We start from the raw sequence: 24427 nt of genomic DNA, 5'->3' as shown, positions 1-24427 counted from the left end.
ACTTGGTAATGCCCTCTCCCCTGCTGATAACTTAGTGCTGAATACAAGTGGAGATCATGATAGCTTGCTGCTTCGCACAAAAGGCTTGCTGCACCGTATCCCTGTATATGGTGATCTGCCCCCAGGTGGGACACACACAACCATGGAGTCAAGGACGGGCGTAGTGATGTAACCGAACCATCCTCAAATGATCCTTGGAACTTAAGCTCTGCTTAGTTTTCACCGGGTGTGTTTTCACAGGGTGATAAAAAGTGTGTAAAAACACCATCACACCACAGTACCTACATTACAGTCATTAACACACAAAACATACAGGGGAATAACTCGCAAATGATGCACTCCTCTCATACATGTTATATTGTGTCGATTCCAAGGATGCCGTTTTTAATCGCAGACAAAATACTACTTCATTTTATTTGCAAATCTTCTCTACCAAAGCAGGCACTGTTCCTTTCTGATTGGACATCCCATTACAGTACACAACAATTAAAGCATTAGCGGTAGCATCTGATGGAAAACAATAAAAAAATCACATCCCACTAACCTTACAACAAACATCTCAGTCGACAGTGGCTGGGTTCACAGACCGCAAACTGTCTGAAACCAAATGTCAAAACCAACCACTATCCTACATGTCACCATTCTGTTCCTCTGGCTTCGACTCCTACCCACTGTATGACCCCTCCAGGACTACCTGCTGTGGAACCGCCTGGGGGCCACGCTGGCTAACGGGGACCGCAGCGAGGAGGCGGTAGAGGCCTACACCCGAGCCCTGGAGCTCCAGCCGGGCTTCATTAGATCCCGTTACAACCTGGGCATCAGCTGCATCAACCTAGGAGCACACCGGTGGGTGAGCAGGGGGTTGGGGGGTGGGGGGTGGAGAAGGGTCTAACTAAGAGCCAGCTGGTGCTCTCTAAAACAGCACCTGGCACCGCAGCAGAGGGCTTTGAGTTTCTGCTCTGGTGGAGTCAGTGGAGTGAGGTGATGTGGGGACACTGAGTAACATTGAGCCTAATAATGCCATCTCTTACAGTTCAACCAACTATAATGTTACAAGTAACAGCAAAGTCTCTGTTTGAAAACTTATCAAACACATTGGGCCTGAACCTAGTAACAGTCGCTTTAATGTAGGTAGCAAACTAATCACTAATGGTAGCAAACTAATCACATGGTTCTCCAACGGTCAAACCTTCCCTTTGTCTTTTAGGGAGGCGGCCAGTAACTTCCTAACAGCCCTGAGTCTGCAGAGGAAGAGCCGTAGTCAGCAGCTCTCACAACAGGTCATGTCGGGGAACATCTGGGCCGCCCTGCGGATAGCCCTCTCCATGATGGACCAGCCGGAGCTCTTCCAGGCAGCCAACATCGGAGACTTGGACCTCCTCATGAAAGCCTTCAACCTGGACATGTGAGTGGAGATGGGCCTTGGAGACAAGTCTCTACTCTCCTACCAACAGGCCTTGGAGACGAGCCTCTTCTCTCCTACCAACAGGCCTTGGAGACAAGTCTCTACTCTCCTACCAACAGGCCTTGAAGACAAGTCTCTACTCTCCTACCAACAGGCCTTGGAGACGAGTCTCTTCTCTCCTACCAACAGGCCTTGGAGACGAGTCTCTTCTCTCCTACCAACAGGCCTGGGAGAAGAGTCTCTACACTCCTACCAACAGGCCTGGGAGAAGAGTCTCTACACTCTTATCAACAGGCCTGAGAGAAGAGTCTCTACACTCCTATCAACAGGCCTGGGAGAAGTCTCTACACTCCTACCAAATGCCAAAAACCCAAAGTGTACAGTTGGAAAGAGCTGTTTTGTCCAGTTAATGACGAGTGTGTGGTCTATTTTGGCGAGCACTACAACATCTTTACTACTCCTCAGTACCTCTGCAGTCTTCTTGAGTACTGCATGTGCTCGAAGAGTCTATTTTGCGATGGATTTGCACTGCAATTTGTGATTTCCCCGAAGAGCACAAGGACGGGCAAAGACTGTACAAGTAATGCCTTAGAGAACACAGTAATTAAAACTAACTCATTGGAACTGAGCAAGAGAGAGAAAGAGAAATACTGAGAATGCTTTTGCTGAACAGTGTTGAGGATTGAAAAGAACGGTTTCCTCATCCAGATACTTTTAGAGTGTCCGGATTATCACACTGACCTAAAGGAAGGATTTAGTGAGTAAAATCAATAAAGACTACACCATAAGCCGTGGGACTCGGAGACAGTTTTCAGCAGAGAATCAATATTCTTTTTTGGGGGGGTTGGTTTTATCCTCTTTTCTGTGAGGAACAACACTGCATGGAAACTAAAGCATGTTCCTAAATGGATTCGGTGGCACTTGCCTGAACCTAAAAGCTTAGAACCTTTTTTCCTTACTTGGGACTCTGCACTTTGAAAAACAAACAGATCATTTCCTCTTATCTTAATGAAACGAGACAGATTGTAAAAGCATTACCTTAAACGCATGCTAAAATGAAATTGATTTACACAATTTTTATGGCAACCAATGTAAGCCATTTTCAGATTCATTTTTGACTTCCTCGAATACCTGACATCCTCCGAATTCTTCACGTTTTGTGGTGTTTCCAGCTCCTCATTTCACTTTACCCTAACTGGTTTGAGAGAAGCACTCATTAGCTGGACAAGATGGACCCGTATTTTTCCCTCAGAGCTGGTAATGTACTTCACACGTGTCAGAAAACACTTCCTGTTTTGAATCTGTTCATGTTGGTGGTGATGGCTGGGATGACCTTTAAAACTATTCACTCAGGTCACATGACTAATGATTAAATCGAAGGATTAAGCGTGGTAGCGAATGGATTTTAGAGGCCTTACACTCTTTTCTAGAATACAGAATCTTTATGTGTAATATGCTGTATTGTTTATCAAAGGCAGCACAAAGGCCACTTCTTTAAAGGTTATAAAACATGACATCAGCTCATGTCAGCTCTCTGACTTGCCTAGTTAAATAAAGGTTAAATAAAATTAAAAATTAAAAAAATGTCAACGTCAGCTTTACCTAGTTCACACAGTAACATATCTACATGTTCCCATACAAGCATTTTATGTATGAGGTTTTTTGCTATACTAATGAATGTCATACATAACAAAGTGTTACCAAAATATTCCCTTGAAATAAAGCCAAAAGAACTATATCCTCTTATGAGAGACTACTACTCTACAATATTCCTACTATGAGAGAATTCTACTCTAAAAACTATCCCTTTAAGTGTGCTTAGTTGCTAGATGGCTGGGTAGTGTGCATAGTCGCTAGATGGCTGAGTAGTGTGCTTAGTCGCTAGATGGCTGAGTAGTGTGCTTAGTCGCTAGATGGCTGAGTAGTGTGCTTAGTCGCTAGATGGCTGAGTAGTGTGCTTAGTCGCTAGATGGCTGAGTAGTGTGCTTAGTCGCTAGATGGCTGAGTAGTGTGCTTAGTCGCTAGATGGCTGAGTAGTGTGCTTAGTCGCTAGATGGCTGAGTAGTGTGCTTAGTCGCTAGATGGCTGAGTAGTGTGCTTAGTCGCTAGATGGCTGAGTAGTGTGCTTAGTCGCTAGATGGCTGAGTAGTGTGCTTAGTCGCTAGATGGCCGAGTAGTGTGCTTAGTCGCTAGATGGCCGAGTAGTGTGCTTAGTCGCTAGATGGCTGAGTAGTCTAGAAGCGTCACAGATGTTAGTTTGCATGTCACTCTGAAAAACACATGCCACCATCATATCCACCACGGTACTGTAGCAAGACAACCACTGTACTGTAGCATTGCACTGGCGTGTTAACCTGTCGGGCCTACTGTTCGAACGAACAAATGTGTTTGATTCAAGGATCCTATGCCAAAGGTCAAGTTTTATACTGCCATTTTTTTATTATACAATGTCCCTGCCTGAGTCAATGGACCAAAAGGAAAAGTCTATCTTTGCTTTGAGAGAATGCTATCAGGGTCTGGCAGAGACACCATCGCCATGACAATTAATCTCCCAAAAATTGTACCGCTTTGATGTCATGCATGGTTTGTATCATCCAAGGGGATTGGGGAAATCTATCAGAAGACAAAAAAAACAACAAAAAAAGTTGGCCAGTTGCTGCTTTATGACTAAGAACTTTTCATTCTCCATTTAAGTTTATGGGTATTTAGGGAAAGGTTTGGCTCGTCAATGGGGCGAATAATTCCATGCAGACGAGAACACATGGAAACTGCCATTCACACTAGCCAAAGCCTTCAGGTTTAGTAACCTTGGTGTGTGAAAAGGAGGTTAATTTCATTTCAAACTCATCTCCACACATTCGGTTGAGGCTGGCTTGTAGTGAGTGGTGTGGGGGGCTGTAATGTCAGATTCATGTTCTACTACTGCCATCTGCTGAAAATTTACTTTGAATTTCTCCTAAAGACGTTCTTGTTATGCCACCATACCCAAATTCAAGTTTACAGAGTGGTCCCCTTGCTGGGTAAATGTAATTGAAAAACAGATTAATTTCAGTATTGTTTTGTATTGAATCTATTCCACTCAAATGATCTGAAAACATAATGAATATTATTTTTCCATACAGGGAAATGGTTGGAACAGTCCAGTAGCAAACACAAGAGGAGGAAAACAGAGAAGTCTTTTGTGTATGGAATCACTGTTGAAAACATCAAGGAGCCAGAGCCAACTGCAGAGACACAGCACATATGTGCACGCTGCTGGCAATCTGCATAGGAGGCTAGCTTTGAAGACCAGAAAACACATTGGCGGACTGTACAACGTCAAAGGCAACTGGGCCAACACGTTATGGCATCCATCCATTTATTAATGCATTTCTGTTGCCCAACTACCCCAACAAGATGATATTCCTTCACTCCCACCCAGCGAGCAAAGGAGGTTGAGATCTAGTTGTAACCAATCATGATCGTCACTGCGGTCATGATTGACTACGTCTTAGTGAGTCATCGAACGATGGCTGACAACTCTACACTGTAGATTTATATGGCAAATAGTATTGAGAACAGAATTGTTTTTATTCCAAAGTGCATAATTTACAGAAAATGTTTTCTGGCTCCATGCCTCCTAGTTGCCCTTACTGTCAGCAGCATATACACTGTAGTACAATGCTGAACCAGGATTTACTGTATCAAGAGATTTCTTCAAAATCACTCTGATTTCTTATGGTCTAGTAATCCTGTGCTTTTTGAACAAAAATAAATGTAGTTATGTAGAAGATTAAATTATTTTTTTAACAGTTTTTGAATTATTGGATGACCAACTATATATATATATATATATATATTACTGTAGAATTTATATTGATGTGTGTTGAGTTAGGATGCCCAAAGTACCTTTTCTAGAACAGTTGACCTTCTCAGGTGTGATGACCTAGCTACACCTAACATACTCCAGGTTGAATGCATGCTAGATCTTCTATGCTTTACTTTGAATGATCTTATATTTTCATGCATGCAGTGCTTTTCTTTCCCCTAATTCTAAAAACAAAATATAGCATGTTACATAGCAATATTTTTCCAATCCACTTTTAAAACGTCTTCATTTTATGAAATGTAACATACCTATCATATATTGTGCACAACATACAATAACAAAACATCTGCAGTGAATCTGGAGAGAAACCAAAAGTAGTGCTCTCTAACTGATTACCGAGTGCAGGTCTCGGCCCACACGCCAATCGTTTGGCTAAAGGGTTTCTGATCCTCTCAGGCGTGTATACAACTGAATGACTACAACGCTTCCTGCTCAGTGTAATAGCATTAATTCCTACAGTTTTCAATAATTTTTCTGTGTTTCGTGTACGATTCATTTCATTGTACCCTGCTGGTTTACTCTGGTTTGCTTCTATAGCTGATATACAAGTATGAATAGATCTATTAATATTTTTGATGCCTTAAAAAAATGAAATACTTTACAGTGTACCAACAATGCATAATAAATACTCTCCCGATGTACCTAAAACACTAGTCAAGCATCAACACCTTTCATATGATATGAAAGTTGTCTTTTAAAATAAACTTGTAATATATTCAAAGTGTCTCTTTATATTTGTTTTTGAATATATATTTTATCATCGCATCGACTGCATGTCTACCAACGTGTATGTATTACATTGCTCTGTACTTTATACTGCAACTCTCCTTTCCTACTAAATCACAACCACCTCATTTATTTAAAAAAAAAACATATAAAAAAAAACAGTACTCATGTTAAAATGTTACATGAAATGCATGCTATTCTACTGTTTATGAAGTAAAGAACTGGAGAAGCCAAGAAATTGGACCCCTTGAGGAATTGCCATCATGATGAACCATAACCACGCTTGTTTCTCACTGACGATACACTGTGTCAAGTGTCCAAAATGTCAAGAAATATGCAGTTTATTTGACAGTACCAGCGGATATATTGTTGTGATAACCATGTATTGACATATTCCATTACAATACTGATATCCCAAACAATATTTGGATAAATACATACATTACAAAAGTCTACTTTAAATAATCCCTTCAGGGAATCTGTATGTAATGAAAACTACAGAATTGGCCAAAAAAAAAGAAAAAGGAGTAAAAACAGGTGAAGTACCATTGACCATTTAGTTAAATTACATTAGAAAACACACAAATACAATTGTACAATCCAAATGACTGAATGTCAACTTTTAGTGCACATGCGGACAGTACGAAGGCGTTTTGTGACACAAAAGGTGAACCGTTAGTTACCATTCACAACCTCGGGAGATAGAGTGAGTGGTGGAGAGGGAGAGACAGAGATGATGGAGGGCTGAGAAAAAAAAGGCAGAAGACGAAGGCCTAGATTTAAAATCAGATCAACACTGCATAGCTGGTATTTTGGCCATGTCGGAGGTGTAACTGTATCAGAGCTGGCAAACCGGTGAGCAAGCGGTTCGTGTGGTCATTGTCACGAAGCCACACCCATTCGCGGTAAAGTTCACAATGAGAAAGCAAGCCTAGGCTATATAGAAATAATGACTCAAATTTAAAATCATATTATGGAATAATATCAGCCTAATTGAGGTGTAGGTTACAACACACATTCCAGTATTCAAACTTGTAAAAAGGCTACATGGGATTATTACTAATGCGACACGGTGCATCCAATGTCCACGATCGGTTTAACGCCTGGAGACGTTTACAGATTTGACGGCGCCAACGTAGTTACACCTCCGACATCGCCTAAATAAAAACAATGAAACTGCTATTCAGTTGTCGGTTATTGCGGGTTAAGGCAGAACTGATAGAATCTTGCCCCAGACATCCTACATAACAAATATATCCACTGTAAATGAAGGTGAGAGGTCACCCTGCCGGCCTAAAAGAGGATGAGTGCCAAGGTGGGAGGAGCCCCTGTAGAGGACAAATGTAAAGAACTAGAATGCATAGAACACCCTCCCTCAGCAATCAGATGGGGAGGCAGGTAGCCTAGTGGTTGGACTAATAACTGGAAGGTTGCAAAATCGAATCCCCGAGCTGACGAATCTGTCGTTCTGCCCCTGAACAAGGCAGTTAACCCAGGCCATCATTAAAAATAAGAATTTGTTCTTAACTGACTTTCCTAGTAAAATAAACAAATAAAAAATACCTTTGGCAGTGAAGTAGGCCTGGATATACAAAGGGCCACTAGGACCCTTGGCAATCTACATGGACAAGAGGAGGGATTCACTCTATACATTCTATCTCTATAAGAAAAACAATCACATGTGGAAGGGAGATTGCAGTAACACAAAGACTTACATAGAGACCATAAAGAATCCCCACTGCACAGGCAAAGTATACAACAGCAAATTATCAAGGAGTGTCTGACAAGGATGGGAGATCTTGAGGGGGAAGGCTCTAGTAAATCAAAACCATTTTCTGGGTTCCTGGTGTGGGTCCAAAAACATGATTCATCCTGCAAAGCAAGAAAGTATGTTTGACTTTATATGCAGTTTTAGTTTCTTTCATTATCACCCTTCGTGTTGTGGAGTGCTTTAATTTAATTGAGAAGTATTAAAATGCAAAAAAATAATGTTTACTTTTTCAAGAAACCTGCCCCAGGTAAGTATTCTTTGATTGGCTAGTTCCCCAGGTAAGTATTCTTTGATTGGCTAGTTCCCCAGGTAAGTATTTTGATTGAATAGTGCCCCAGGTAAGTATTCTTTGATTGACTAGTTCCCCAGGTAAGTATTTTGATTGAATATTGCCCCAGGTAAGTATTCTTTGATTGGCTAGTTCCCCATGTAAGTATTTTGATTGAATAGTGCCCCAGGTAAGTATTCTTTGATTGGCTATTTCCCCAGGTAAGTATTTTGATTGAATAGTGCCCCAGGTAAGTATTCTTTGATTGAATAGTACCCCAGGTAACAATTATTTGATTGGATAGTGCCGCAGGTAAGTAGTCTTTGATTGGCTAGTGTCCCAGGTAATTATTATGAGAAAGAAAAAAAAAATCTAAGAGGGTTTTTGATATGTAACATTGCACTCCAGTACCTTGTCGATATGTAATGAACTGTAGGCAACACTTTGTTTGTACAACTACGCCGGTCGACAAACTGTCTTTGATAGAGTGGCTGTATAGGCTCAGGAGAAGACGACATCCTAGTGACTCGGTGCATGAGCAGAGAGTCTTTGAGCAAATGCTGAATACAGTATCAATGGAAACACAAGGGTTGGTGACTATGCGTCAGTAAGGTCTTTGATATGTGATAGATTTGAGCATTAAAGCTGAAGATAGGTTTTGGTTGCAGTGAGCACCATAAGGAATACATTCAGGACTGCACCACGTCATAAAAGCACGAGAACGCATTCTGAAACAAGCGGTAGAGCACAACCTACAGTACATGGTGTTCTCAAGAGATGAGATTCCATCCCAGTGCATATTGCTATAATAATAACGTAACACAAGTAGGATGTGTTCAGATGCATACCATTCTGCATTTAAAAAGATGGTGGCGTATCGAATATGAATACAAAACAAGGTAACATTTAAGGACTACCATAACGGGCAAAAGTTTACCTCATGAGTTAGTGTGTTGTCTGTCCTTCCACAAAAAAATGTAATCAAATTAGGCGAGCAACCAAAGTGGATCTCCTTAGAATACTGTATACAAAATACTTCTAGATATTATGCAAAACTGGGGTAGGCCTTTTATCTAAAGGATTCAAATAAAATAACAATTCTGCATTGCTAGTCACCATGGCCAATCAGATCTGAGGAAAACGGCAATCCAAGGCATGTTTCACTTATGTGTAGAATTATATGTGAAGCAACAACGGTGTGAATACAGTACGAGTAAATCGCAACATGGTCTGGAAATAAAACACACTCAGCCCATGGCTTTTACCACATTCAAGAGAAGCGAATACATCCGTTTGTTGTATTTGAGCCAAGGTAGCTGCTATGCTAGTGCTCTGTTTCTCTGTGAAAAGCAAAGATATAAAATAATCTGTTGAAAAGTGCTTTCAGATTTCAATATAAAAACAACATTCTGTTCTCGTGGGAAATTAAATTAACTTGACTCAACTTGAAACGTCCAATTGTTACCGTTTCACCTCTGAATCCCAGAAAAAACAGGATGCCATCAGCAAGTCAAAACCAGACAGATATGCGACTATTATGACACCATCAGTCCGTACATCGGACTCTCCAATAAGGATATTACATATTCATGGCTTCCCATGTGTAAGTGTTCATCATAGACGAGAGCGTTTTTTCAAATGTGTTTCCTTATTCTGAAACTTGCTTATGCGGCCCATTTCTCTGAATTCAATGCCATTACGTTAAAGGAAAATATCACTAAGAAAACTGTTTTAGTATTCGTTGCATTACGCCACATTTGATACATTCCCAAAATGTTTTGTATTTCCGCGATCAAGCTTTCAAGATCTAGAATTGTCAAAACACAGTATGATGCGTTTTTTCATCATATGATTTGTCCTAAATAAAAATGTATCAACCCCTACAAAAAAGTCCATTAATTAAAATCCACACAATTCACATTTCCAGTTGCTACAGGATTATATTCCTGCTGTGGTCAAATTAAGATCCTACATCTGTACATGCAAAGCTCCCAGCAGCATTGAGCAGCATTGTGATTTTTTTTGTTGAGTTTCGCTTCAGAGAGTTTTAGTTCCTGGCAGTGATGCGTGACCACTTCAGGACCATGCTCCACGTTTATAAAACGTAGCACTTCATTAATAAAAATACTGGCACAGTAGCTGAAGGCATAGAAAATGAATAGCACGATCTGATAGGCTAATACTATAGGTGTAGAGCACTCCAATAACAAGAATTGCACACATCCCTCTGTACCAACACCGTAGACAAAATAACATGTTTCAATACACAAAAGCACACGATTTTCACAGTGACATACAAAAAATATCCACATTGCTTTCCATTTTTTTTGACTGCACTTGAAGTATGGAAGCATTTTCCTGTTGCTCTTGAGTGACTTGGATGAGTTGAGTGGCTTCTTTTGTTTCATGGCTGGTCTGAGGTGTTTCCATGGTTTCCACTGATGTCATGGTTGTCCTCTGTTTTCCAGGCTGTGGTTCTCTAAGGTTGGAGGGTTGAGTGGAGGGGGTTCTAGCAGCTAGACAGCTGACGGTTAAGGGGGGGGGGGGGGGGTAGGTCTAGCAGCTAGACAGCCGACGGTAAAAGTAGATGTAGCCCAAGTCTTTTGGAGGCTTTTCTGACAAACACACTTTATGGTCATTGAAGATCACCCATCTGAGATAGGGGGGGTGGAATAAAGCATAGGTAACACATTGTGTTAAATTCTCATCTTATACGTTTAGTTTCGTCTTGATTTCTACATGCCATATTGTAGATTACTGATTACAAAATGATCCTACCAGTCTCTTAGGACAGTGTTTCCCAATCTGGTCTGTGAGGATCACTGGTCAAGCAAAGATAATACTTGATGGACTCCAAATATAGCAAACGTGATTCAACTCGTCAACTAATGATCATGCCCCTGATTAGTTGAATCAGGAGTGCTAGTGTTGGAATAGATCAAATATGATGTGCATTGCAAACGGCTAGTGGTCCCAAAGGACTAGTTCGGGAAAACAGTCTGTTTAAATCACTCATTTGAAATCCTTCATTGTGAAAGAGATTGTGGTTTAAAATCATCTAGCAGAGATCAATGGAGAGTATGTAAACTGTGACGGACTTACCTTCCTTCCTTCTTGATATGACATACATAACGACCAGACATAGTGGACGCTCCCATGTGGCTGATGAAAGCAAAAAGCTCGTAACCTGTAAAACAGGAAGTCAAATCAATCAACAACAACTCCCTTGTCAACAGAACAGACGCATTTTGCCTACAGTATAGCCATAAGGAGTAGCTTGTAAAACGGACTCATAAAACACAACTATCATTTTCAGCAATTATCTGATCCTATCTCCAGTGTTATGGGATGTGTTTAATCCTCACCTGATCCTATCTCCAGTGTTATGGGATGTGTTTAATCCTCACCTGAGGATGTCTTTCTTACCTTGACAAGCATGCAGATGGTAGTTGGAGAGACTGTGGTCCATGATTTCTATTTGCGAGTTCAAGATAAAAAATGCTGAGACCATGCGTAGCATGAGTCTCCTCAAACATGCTAAACCCAAAATGTGATGAAAGAACAGTGCACTTACCTTCCTTTTACAGAATGGTGTTAGAATGGAAGTTTAAGATTAGCCCTTCACAATTAGGGAAAGGCTGATTTTGTTCAGCAAAGCAGTGAGAGAACATTCACTTTGTATTCAGAGCAGCTACATATATTTTAGATCCAGCTCCATCTGACACATCTCTCTGTGTGGAACTCTTCTCCTTTTGTCATTGTGCTCATAATGGTTATGGACAGGACTGCGGAGGGTGGGGCTGATCTTAGATCAGTGTATGAGGTCAGAGGTCATGCAGAGTCACTCACGTCCGGGTCCGTCTTTGATCCGGGGGCCCGAGGCATCCTGGTCTGGGGACAGCGTGGAGTGGCTGTTCGTGTTTGCGTTGGAGAAGGTGTTGTTGTTGGGCTCCATGATGTCAGACATGTCCAAAAGGTCGTCACTAGGCTCCTCCTCCTCCTCCTCCCTCTCCGGGTGGGTGAAGATCCAGTCCAGAGCCCTCTCCAAGTTGTTGTTCTGAAACAACAAATGTTATTTCACAGACCTATTTCAGGTGGTGTTAACTGGTAATAAGTAGTACTTTCTGGTATTGGTAAACAATTCAACACAAATGACAACCAACTTGCTTGTTTCAAAGAAAATAAAAGGTCATAATTGGTACAAAAAAAAGGTTTACAAAAGTGTTTTTCGACAAGCCCCATAGGAGAACCCTGTTTGGTTCCATGTCGAACCCTGTTTGGTTCCAGGTAGAACCCTGTTTGGTTCCAGGTAGAACCCTGTTTGGTTCCAGGTAGAACCCTGTTTGGTTCCATGTAGAACCCTCTGTGTAAAGGGTTCTTCCTGGAATCACAAGGGTTATTTCTACCTGTACCCAAACAGGGTTATTCAAAGGGTTCTCCTATGGGGACAGCCAAAGAACCATTTTAGTTTTTTTTAGGTTTTATTTTTTTTCTTCTAAAAAAGTGTATGCTAAATTGTCATGTAATTACCATTTTCATTACTGTATCTGATAATCAGCGGCCTTGTGTTATGGACATACAGTAGAGTATGTTTTCCTATCTCCCCTCAATCTTCTCTCAAACTCAAAGATGGACTTCTCTCAAATGTAACAGGATTGAATGGCATAATTCAGAAGATGGACACCAGTATGTAACAGATTGACTGGCACGCTTCACCAGTATGTAACAGGAGTGACTGGCATGCTTCACCAGTATGTAACAGGATTTACTGGCATGCTTTACCAGAATGTAACAGGAGTGACTGGTGTGCTTCACCAGTATGTAACAGGATTTACTGGCATGCTTCACCAGAATGTAACAGGAGTGACTGGTGTGCTTCACCAGTATGTAACATGATTGAATGGCATAATTCACCAGTATGTAACAGGATTGAATGGCATAATTCACCAGTATGTAACAGGCATAATTCACCAGTATGTAACAGGATTGACTGGCATGCTTCACCAGTATGTAACAGGATTGACTGGCATGCTTCACCAGTATGTAACAGGATTGACTGGCATGCTTCACCAGTATGTAACAGGATTGACTGGCATGCTTCACCAGTATGTAACAGGATTGACTGGAATGCTTCACCAGTATGTAACAGGATTGACAGTTACAAAACCAAAATGTAACAAGATTGGTAACATCAAAATAAATAATCCAACGCCGCTCTCATTCTCATTCTCCATGTATGGTCAATTCCCTCAAGTAGCCTCAGCCTTTAATCCAGAATAGAGGCGTGATTCATTCACCACAGACGCCAGTGCTGAGAGCACATGGTGGGGGTGTGATCTGATGCTGCCTGCTCTTACTGGCCATGCCCAGACAGGCAGACAGACAGGTCAGTGAGGTCGAACACTTCCTGCCTGCTCACTCGGATATTATGATAGGATATTGTTAGAATACCCTCTGCTGTTTCACAGCCCTACTCCACTCACGAGGACCCTGGGCTTTTTTATGAGAAAAGTCTGGAAGGCAAGGGGTTTAGGGGTGTTAGGGACGGTAAACAAGGAAATCAGGGGGTCTGTTTTGGTAGAGGGTCTGTTTTAATGCTGACAGGGCAGGTGACAAAAAGAAAAATAACCACTATAATGGAATTCTACTGGTATATATATATATATTGTGGTGATATACAACTCATAACGTAATTGAATTAATTAGTTGTTTCCTGGCTTAAATGAAAAGGGTACATTTATTAAATGTAAATGTAAATGTAAATTTAAGGAACACACAAGCAAACGCATCAAAATGACTGTGCTATAGTTGCACGTATGACATGCACCGATCTGACTCATAGAACTGAAAAGATGAAAGCGCATAGCTAGACTCATTGCTCTATTTGTAAACAGAATGTAGAACAGGGGATCTCGGAGCCACCAAGAACATGGAGGGGTTATTAAAATGGCTAAATATCAGCCAACAAGCTGGCCAGTCAAGTTGTTTATAGCTCAGGGAGCAGGATTCTCAGGTTCTCCTGACTCCAGCACGGTTCGGTACTATAGAAAGCAACTCCCCGTCATTCCTGCAGCATATCAATGGCACTATTTCTGGCCATGATGTGTCTAAAATAGAAATAGCAAGCCCAAGATCAGACGGAGAAATAGAATATATTGGTTAAACAATGTTTGGGAAATGAAACATGATAAAGCCCTCCCTTTCAATTATTTACATATCTTGATCCTGTTTATTGTCCATACTCCTGAATACAATACATACACCTCTACATTATGCCAACTCACATTTGAACAAGCTTCATTAAAAACGACCGAAGCACTACTGCCTACTGAATGCATCCTGGGCCAGGACAATATGTTTGTGTGGTTTTCACCAGAGTGAGTGTGTGAGCAGGAGAAGAAAGAGAGTCACTGACCGTGGCTTTGAGGGCTTGGACTGTGTGGCGGCGGGGGAAGCCCATGGACGTGAGGATGGCGATGCTCTCCTCCGGAGGCTGGTTGTCCAGGGGGGTGGCTGCCAGGCCCAGGCTGGCCATGGAGGGGCCTGGCTCCATGAAGGAAGGAAGGGCCAGGGGCTCAGCAAAGTCTGGAGGAGAAGAAGAGAGAGAGAGAGAGAGAGAGAGAGAGAGAGAGAGAGAGAGAGAGAGAGAGAGAGAGAGAGAGAGAGAGAGAGAGAGAGAGAGAGAGAGAGAGTGACACATCCAGCATCAACGGCCTCCCCTCCTCCATCCTGCTTAAGGTCAGAGGTCACCACTAGAGTGCAGTTCATTTGGGAGGCCTGAGAGAGAGAGTTCAATAATGAGTGTTGGATTTGGTAAAAAAAAATAGTAATTGCTCATTTGGTAGGTCATGCTTATTTTTCTTTGAATATAGGTTTCGCAATGGTTAGGATGTTTTACGAATAAACTTGTATAAAAGTGGACCTACGTGGCATTTCTGCAACTTTATTTTAAAACGACTACATATCATAGGTGTGTCTGTTGTTCTCATATGACCTCTCATTGGCTAGAATGGTCCCACCTGACCTCGTCTCCTTCCGCCGACCTTCCATCTATAGATCATCTTTGATCCTAATAAGTAATCGCCTATTCAAACACAGGCCAAATCAGGAAGAGCACCCTGGTCGATCAGTTAAAAGGACTGTTGATATGATTATAACAGAACAAGGCAGATGGAGGAGGAGAGTTTACAGTCAGAAAACGACTGTCCCAGTAAATCTCGGAGAACATTAATACTGAGGTCATCATAATGCAGCATATCAGGCTGGCTGGTGACTCATGCATATTTAAAAGCAATTCGACACGAGCAGTTAAGGATTTAATAATATAATAATAATATATGCCATTTAGCAGACGCTTTTATCCAAAGCGACTTACAGTCATGTGTGCATACATTCTACGTATGGGTGGTCCAGGGAATCGAACCCACTACCCTGGCATTACAAGCGCCATGCTCTACCAACTGAGCTACAGAAGGACCCACACTAGACTAAAACAGTTCAAAGATTTAGGAAGGGAAGAAAGAAAGAAGAAAACAACAGGTGGCAGCTTTAAAAAGTTACAATACAACCCTGTCTTTGGAGATGTCAGTTCTCTATAAACATGTTATAGCCTAGTTTGATTTACATAGTTATCACACACCTGTGCAAGTTGACTGTGTGCTCTCAACCACATACATATAAATAGACCGTTATTAAAACCCACCCACTAACACGTGTACATTCCCACACGTGTACGTACTGTGCATGCATAAACACACTCAATATTTCTAATATTTTGAAGGAAAATCATTGTGTCTTTTAAATATGTCTCTGGCATGTTCCTGTGGAAAGCATTTATACTTAAGAAATTCTTCAAAACAGAAGCATGTCAATTAGCAGAACTTAAACACACACACACACACACACACACACACACACACACACACACACACACACACACACACACACACACACACACACACACACACACACACACACACACACACACACACACACACACACACACACACACACACACACACACACACACACGTAATGAAGCCTGAAACAAACAAGCACGGAATGTTGTGTTTTTCTGCCTGAAGGATAACTTGTTATTTACTTAAACAGTGTCATTTCACGAACAGAGGATTGCTAATAAGGTGTCGTTTATGTGAGAAAGGTTGTCGTTGCTGCGACAGGCCCATGGTAATGCTCCATTCCCATCTAGGTGGGGAAACCTAACTAGTCGCAGGAATAGTAATTTACCCCATCATACAAATCTGGAGGGAACTATTTAGTCATCTTTTGACAGCTTTCTGGGAACTGGTGTAATGTAATGAGGAAGGGACAAACTAGTCACACAAAAGTGTCATTAGAAAGTAAATATGAAAATAGGAATTTAAGTCATGGATAGCTTTAAATAAATAAATATATATATAAGCATTCTTCATGCACACAGGATGATTATTTCCCAGATGCGGGAGGAAAACCTTTTGGTCCAGTGGTGATTTTGTCAATTATTATTATGTAGATTACATTTTTAATCTCTGTCTGTTTTCTCCCCCGAAATCAAAGGTTAACCTCCCCTTTAACACCTCACAGGTTTAAAATAACAAATCCTAAAATATCCTAAAATATGCTTTCATGATCAACAGTAAGTATACCTGGCAGAGTAGTAATGGACGAGAATGAGAATGGACGGCCATGTTGGCGTTTTGTCTCTTTTGTTACTTCTAATAACGGATAGTTCATCCCTGGTCCAATAATATCTTTCCATGCTAAAAAAGGAAGTAAAGGAAGTGAGAGTTGTGATAGGTCAAACAGCTCGAGGAGTGTGTTGGTAAACAACTATCACCACAGCTTTCATTACTGTTGCGCCTGCTAGGAATAAAATGGACATTTCTTCCCTTCCAACCTTCTATGTCAAGTTTCCAAAACTTGTGTCCTTTTGTCTTGTGACCTATTCATCTTAATTTTAAGCAGAATACGATTATCTGAGCGCTTTAGTATTGGACATTAAAACAATCTCTTTACATTGTTTGTATAAGCAACAAATAGAGAGTTACAGCATGTAGTTATGAATTACCCATGGAGAATTATACAACGATATTAGCCCTTAAAGAGCCAGAGCATCAGGGTGACAAAGTATTCCCTGACAACTCAGCCACAAAGGACCACACACACACACACACACACACACACACACACACACACACACACACACACACACACACACACACACACACACACACACACACACACACACACACACACACACACACACACACACACACACACACACACACACACAGGCCTGTCTCCTGCTCTGACACACATGTCATTTCAGTGATGTTTCAGTGCGTGCACTGCACACGCCCACCATACCCAGAAGAGGCTGGTGGAATCGGGCTAGATTTACATCCATGTGGTACGATCTGTCTATGTGTGATGGTCTCCTAGCTCTTACCAGGCTCCTCCATGTGGGCTATGATCCAGTTGAAGGCCATTTCAGGGCCCATGTTCCCTGTGTAGTAAACGGCCTTCCGACAGGCCTCCAGAGGGAAGCCCATCTCCGCCAGCTGCATCGCCGCCGACTCGTCTATATCTGGGGCTGAGAACAAGCCAAAAAGCAACCACTAACTTAACAAGAGCTTACGAATCAAAAACTCCCTAACAACAAACAACCTGCCCCACAAAAAAAGTTGTATTTTTTGCGAGTAGGCAAGTTACGAGGAGGTTGCATCAGCTGTTGGGTTTGCGTCGTCAGGCTTATATCGTCATGACTGCAGAACTCAGAATAACACTTGTTCCCTTATATCTGCAGAACTCAGAATAACACTTGTTCCCTTATATCTGTTCCATGTTTTATATCTGCAGAACTCAGAATAACAATTGTTCCCTTATATCTGCAGAACTCAGAATAACACTTGTTCCCTTATATCTGCAGAACTCAGAATAACACTTGTTCCCTTATATCTGCAGAACTCAGAATAACAATTGTTCCCTTATATCTGCATTACTGCAGAACTCAGAATAACACTTGTTCCCTTATATCTGCATAACTCAGAATAACAATTGTTCCCTTATATCTGCATAACTCACAATAACACTTGTTCCCTTATATCTGCAGAACTCAGAATAACACTTGTTCCCTTATATCTGCATAACTCACAATAACAATTGTTCCCTTATATCTGCAGAACTCAGAATAACACTTGTTCCCTTATATCTGCAGAACTCAGAATAACAATTGTTCCCTAGTTGTAAATCTTTGCTTTATCTGGGTTAGATAACTCACAATAACACTTGTTCCCTTATATCTGCATAACTCAGAATAACAATTGTTCCCATATCTGCATAACTCACACACTTGTTCCCTTATATCTGCACTCACAATAACAATTGTTCCCTTATATCTGCAGAACTCAGAATAACACTTGTTCCCTTATATCTGCAGAACTCAGAATAACAATTGTTCCCTAGTTGTAAATCTTTGCTTTGGGTTAGATACCACACACACACACACACACACACACACACACACACACACACACACACACACACACACACACACACACACACACACACACACACACACACACACACACAAGGGTATGATGGAATACTTACAATCTGAGGAGTTCATTGAGTCATCTGAAAAGTAAAGTGAAGAAGTGATTATTTTCAAGGTACAACATAAATATGTATTTTTGATGAGCTAAATCCAACAGTGTAGTCTACAACATCAAAGCTAATGGATGAATTCTCTCAATATGTGGTAATATGGACCTAAACAGCGTCCTTACAATTCAGGTCACACTTGAGTTTTAATAACAAATGTTGTGCCACTGAAAACTGAAAGTATTGACTATTATAGCTCAAAGGCGGTAAACTTATTTGTACTGTTTTTTTCTCTATTAAAAACTGATGTACCGTATGGTAAATCAATGCTAAATCCGTAAAACTAATTGATGGGAAATGATGCATTTCAAGGTTTAAAAAAAGAAACTTGCAAATCAATCAGAAGCCCTTAGGCGTTGTCCCGAGACAGAAATGTAATGAATATCTATTGATACAGGTCCAGGGACATGGGCTGGTGTTTAATATATGATTTTTGAAGCTGCTCTGACAAAGGCTACATAAATCCCCAAAACCTTATAAACAACATTGTGAATCACTATTTGCATTATGTAGGTAGGACGGTTGGACACCTCCCTAAAGATAGGATATAAGATAGTCAAGAAAACAAATCTCCAACTGCTTTGTTCAGTTTTCAGCAACAGTCCATCAGACGAGATCTCATATGAAAGTTTTCAGAAATCACTCCATTGGGTATTACCCCCAAAAAGCAGCACTTTAGGTAGGGGGAAGACATTAATTTGGTTATACTCGTCTGTTGAAATAAAAGAGTTTGAACTTTTAAAGCCTGAGTCACAGTTTAAAATCAGTTGAACTGACAGTTTTAAGTCATCCATCTAGCAAGAGGGTAATATTTTATTAATGCAATAGTGTAACCACTCCAGAAAGCTATGACCTTTGGCTTTCACCTGGAATCATTTATGTCTGAGAAAACAACTTTTTAACCCATATGATCTAGTACACAATAAAATTATAATAAAATATATACAAATATGATGTTATGATAAAGAAATGTAAAAAACATTGTTACTGAATAAGCTTTTCCATTCTTTATAACTATGTCCATATATAGTTAAAAATCTGTTTTAGGAACATCTATCCCAGATATTTCACCTTCTTTATTACTTTCCCAAACATATCATGACATTAGTGGTCAAAATCTGTTACATTTGTGAACGTCTAAATCAACAGCGTGCCGTCCTGTAGACAAGGTGAGAAAGGCTGTGAGAAAGTAAAAGGGCTCCATTTAGTCGTTCTGAGCATATGCAATGTGTCTGCCTCCGACGTAAAACAAAATGTTTTGACTACCACACAAAATGTCTTCGTTATTTTAGGTTTAAGGAAGTGTGTAGGTCAGATTCTTTCATCGTAGAGCTATGAACGTTGTGTATTTACATCTGCCTGCTCGAGACAAATTCAGCAATTGCTTTGCCATGTCTGTGCCGTAAAGCGTTCAAGCTGGATAGACGTTTGACGTAACATTGCAGTGAAGTGATATAAATGGATGTAATGATGCAACTGACCACCAGAGGGAGGAAAATACAAGTTTATTCGACAGAGGATGTTTACAAGGTCCTAGCAAGGTCTGGATGGCTGTCTTCTGACTTATAAAACGGTGGGAAATCAATAAAATAAGGCATGTAAACATATAGATATTTTTCTAAGTCATTCTAGAGCCTGATGTCGGGGACTTTCAGCTTAAGAGATTCTCAACAAGGTTGAGGCATCTTCAACAATGCAGCCATCACATCACCAGAGCACTACAGAGTTATTTTTATTGCTTGCCTGGAGCACATTTCCAGTGTTTTGGGGTTTAGGACTGTACAGCACACAATGTGCCTGGTACCTGCTAAAATATTAACAGTGCACTGTTGCTAAATCCATCCAAAACAACCGACTCTGAAGGAAGAGTGGAGATAAATATCACAAAGAGAGTAGACGGGCATACTGAGCACATCAACTACAAAGAGTCTCACATTTAGGGGGAAGAGGGGAGGGGAAAATGGATAGTTGACATCCCAGGACCCCAAGTGGCTGGTGAGACGGATGACAACGTGTGACAGATTTAGCTTGCCCCAAACACCAGCTTTCCTTTAGGACCAAGACCATTGGTCAGAAAGTCAAGGCCTGCTTCCACCCGGCACACCTGAAAGTGATCCTTACCTCTGGTGTCTTCAGGCAGGACGATGGGGGGGGTGAGGTCAGGGAGCTCTTCCTCTCCTGCCTGCAGCCCTGTGCCCCGGAGTCGAGACAGGTCCAGGAAGTCTGGTACGTCTATGGACAGATCTGTGGAACAACAGTAGGTCAGAGGTCAAACAACTAGGGTGTGTTGATAAGGCACCAAATGGACAAACAGGGAGGGACTACCGGAATTTGTCCAATAATCAATGCTCATTTTAGTTCTCTGTTGCAAAACGTTTTTGGTTGTGTGTCCATATAAATGCAACGCAGAGATTCTACTACAGAATGGACTGGAAGAGGAGAAAACCAGTCTGGAGAAGACTTGGGTATGAAGATTCCAGCGTATTACAACATGACCATGTTCACCACTAGAGCCACAGTACCAAACACAAGATGTAGTGTATCAGTATCAGAGAACATAGGTAGGTGTTCAAGGCATATTCCATCTGTACTGTCCAGGTAGCCCTGCACCACGGCACTCAGCTTCATATGAAACACATGGAAACATCACAAGATCAAGAGCCACGAATCTCAAAGAAACCAGACTTGTTTAATACTTCAGTCGACTAAGATGAAAACCAGACGAAAAACAGGTCTCAATTGTCAATGGCACGATGCAAGAGTAACCTCCTGCTTATAAATAGTTAACCTTCTTCAATCCTTTGCATTTTAATTTGGGAGTACTTAAAAAAAACACAGGTAGAGCAAGAGCTTAGATAACCGTTTTTTTTCTCAGGGCAATGCATCGTCTAATAGCTTGGATCCAAACTAAATAGTTCTGTTTTACTTAATGAAATGAGTCTTCTGTTCAGTTTGGATCCCGACTGTCTTGTCTGTGTCCTCAGTGGACCTCAGAGAAACATTGTGTGACAGCGCCCTCTGCTGGGGATCCACAGAACTGACTTAATAATAGGCTACAAGGAGAGAGTGTATTCTAGGCCTTCAATGAAAAACCATAAAATACCTTAATATAATTTTACAATGACACAAAAGTTCAAACATAAATCAGCATCCTCTTGATACTAGTGAAAATCTTGGATGCAGACGAGACAAACAATTTGTGGAGAGACATTAAGTTCTCTTACTCACCTAATTTCTTTGGAACCCAGTCAACCCCAAATGTGAATTTCTTAATCTGCACTACCAGATACTCTGGGAAGGAGGCGAAACGGGAAGTCCTGGAAAGAAGAGAATAGTAAATATATTTTTTTTAAAGAAGAAATATCTTTCACAAATTTACAAGATTAAAAACTTAAAATGGTAAAAATGTCCCCCTAGTTTACATACTATGTACCAATATATCAGCTTTAATATTGCAGATAGATTGTGGCTTCTATCAATGTAATTGTCTGCGTGTTACAGTGCAAAATAACTTGCAGGTGCAGAGTACAAAAAGCAAAGGCATGAAAGAAATATCCCCACACACTGCTGAAACTGAGGGAATGTTCAATAGTGTGTGGCGTTGACCTTTCTTCAAGGTCATAGACCAGGACCTTTGCTTACTTGACTCCAGCTGACTTGGCCTGCAGTGCTGAGCTCCAGAAGTCGGGGACGTTCTCTGGCTCTGTGAAGGCCTGCAGGCACGCTGTGAAGGGGATCCGGGCCCTCACAGGCTCTGGAGGGGCTCTCATGTTCTCCTCTGCCTCTCTTCGCTTGGCCTCATACGCTATCAACTCCTCTGTCACACAAACACAAAGCTATTTAACACACTCTACTGAAATGCTGTTGTTGTCGACAGACTCAGGTGATTGGAGTTTGGTGATTGTAGTCTAGGACCAAAAGGCTCCGTAAGAGCTTCTCCCCCAAGCCATAAGACTGCTGAACAATTAATCAAATGGCCACCCGGACTATTTACATTGCCCCTCCCCTTGTTTTTACACTGCTGCTACTCACCGTTTACCCCCAGTATATAGCCTTGTTATTGTTATTTTATTGTGTTATTTTTTATACATTTTTTAAAACTTTCGTTTATTTAGTAAATATTTTCTTAACTCTATTTCTTGAACTACATTGTTGGTTAAAACCTCTACAGGATTTGTGTGATTAGCACAAAAACCGCAGGACGGTTGAGCTAACGAAGGCTAATGTGATTAGCATAAGGTTGAAAGTAACAAAAACTATTCACTGGACATAGTCATATCTGATATGTGCAGAAAGCTTAAATTCTTGTTAATCTAACTGCACTGTCCAATTTACAGTAGCTATTACAGTGAAAGAATAACGTGCTATTGTTTGAGGAGAGTGCACAATTATCAACTTGAAAATGTATTAATAAACCAATTAGGCACATTTGGGCAGTCTTGATACAACATTTTGAACAGAAATGCAATGGTTCATTGGATCAGTTTAAAACTTTGCACATACACTGCTGCCATCCAGTGGCCAAAATCTAAATTGTGCATTTCAATGGTGAGAAAAAAACATGCGTTATATTCTTCTACATTAATTTCACATTTCCAAAAATTTCAAAGTGTTTCCTTTAAAATGGTATGAAGATTATGCATTTCCTTGCTTCAGATCCTGTCCTACAGGCAGTTAGATTTGGGTGTCATTTTAGGCAAGAATTGAAAAAAAGATTTAAGGGCTTGTAAGTAAGCATTTCACGGTAAGGTCTACTACACCTGTTGTATTCGGCGCATGTGACAAATAAAATTCTTGAAATGCCTTTGTTTCCCCAACAGTGAGGTATCAGTTATGTGTAATAATCTATACTACGCAGTATTGAGCATTTAAAAACACAAACACCCACCCCACTTTTGCATTCCCGAGATATCAATCCTACATGACATTTGAAGAGGAGGGCCGTGGGGGGGAGCAAGCAGCCCTGCTGGTTCTCATGGGGCCGGGCCAGCTGCCGGTGGGACCTTACCTCTGTTGGAGGCAGCCTCCATAGGGGCAGGGAGCTGCATCAGGTAGTCCACCTTCTGATTGTAGCACACCTTCTGCGTCTGGCAGCACTGCACACGCTCCTCCACCAGGTAGCGGAAGACATCACTGGGGTTCTCTGAGCCAGCACTGTTTCTCTGGAGAGAGGAAGGAGAGAGAGAGAGCAAGCGAGCGAGAGGAAGGAGAGAGAGCGATTGAGCGAGAGGAAGGAGAGCAAGCGAGCGAGAGGAAGGAGAGAGAGCGAAGGAAGGAGGGAGAGAGTGAGGAAGGAGGGAGAGCGATTGAGCGAGAGGGATTGAGCGAGAGGAAGGAGAGCGAGCGAACGAGAGGAAGGAGAGAGAGCGAAGGAAGGAGGGAGAGAGCGAGGAAGGAGAGAGAGAGCAAGCGAGCGAGAGGAAGGAGAGAGAGCGATTGAGCGAGAGGAAGGAGAGAAAGTGAGGAAAGAGGGAGAGAGCGAGGAAGGATAGAGAGAGAGAGGAAGGAGAGAGAGAGAGAGCAAGCGAGCGAGAGGAAGGAGAGAGAGCGAGGAAGGAGGGAGAGAGCGAGGAAGGAGAGAGAGCGAGGGGAAGGAAGGAAAGAGAGAGAGCGAGGAAGGAGGGAGCGAGTGCGGAAGAAGAGAGAGAGCGAGGAAGGAGGGAGAGAGCGAGGAAGGAGGGAGAGAGCGAGGAAGGAGGGAGAGAGCGAGGAAGGAGGGGGAGAGCG

The 24427-nt window shown here is 41.5% G+C and overlaps 2 protein-coding genes across 5 annotated transcripts in view; one reads left to right on the top strand and one right to left on the bottom strand.

Moving 5' to 3' along the window:
• The window catches only part of LOC123996878 (PEX5-related protein-like), a 197753-nt gene extending 191765 nt beyond the window's left edge, over positions 1-5988 (top strand). For 3 of the 4 annotated variants that reach the window (XM_046300702.1, XM_046300694.1, XM_046300682.1), the window contains 3 exons: positions 689-846; positions 1208-1405; positions 4528-5988. In XM_046300702.1, coding sequence (XP_046156658.1) covers positions 689-846; positions 1208-1405; positions 4528-4552 — 381 coding nt within the window. In that variant the 3' untranslated portion in view covers positions 4553-5988. Of the gene's footprint in view, positions 1-688; positions 847-1207; positions 2663-4527 lie in introns of all 4 variants that reach the window. The other variant, XR_006832050.1, reaches the window with a different exon arrangement.
• LOC123996872 (ubiquitin carboxyl-terminal hydrolase 13-like) overlaps positions 5911-24427 on the bottom strand; it is a 53691-nt gene continuing 35174 nt past the window's right edge. Inside the window, exons 12-21 of the mRNA XM_046300669.1 lie at positions 23709-23862; positions 22343-22517; positions 21929-22017; positions 20822-20944; positions 18650-18673; positions 17487-17630; positions 14454-14623; positions 11888-12095; positions 11141-11225; positions 5911-10691 (exon numbers count right to left, since the gene is read on the bottom strand). Of these exons, the coding sequence (XP_046156625.1) occupies positions 10595-10691; positions 11141-11225; positions 11888-12095; positions 14454-14623; positions 17487-17630; positions 18650-18673; positions 20822-20944; positions 21929-22017; positions 22343-22517; positions 23709-23862 (1269 nt within the window). The 3' untranslated portion in view covers positions 5911-10594. The remainder of the gene's footprint in view (positions 10692-11140; positions 11226-11887; positions 12096-14453; positions 14624-17486; positions 17631-18649; positions 18674-20821; positions 20945-21928; positions 22018-22342; positions 22518-23708; positions 23863-24427) is intronic.

Source organism: Oncorhynchus gorbuscha, linkage group LG02 (assembly GCF_021184085.1).
Source record: "Oncorhynchus gorbuscha isolate QuinsamMale2020 ecotype Even-year linkage group LG02, OgorEven_v1.0, whole genome shotgun sequence".
NCBI lineage: Eukaryota > Metazoa > Chordata > Actinopteri > Salmoniformes > Salmonidae > Oncorhynchus > Oncorhynchus gorbuscha.
Note: the sequence above shows the minus strand (reverse complement) of the source record. Positions and strands in the feature narration are given on the sequence as shown.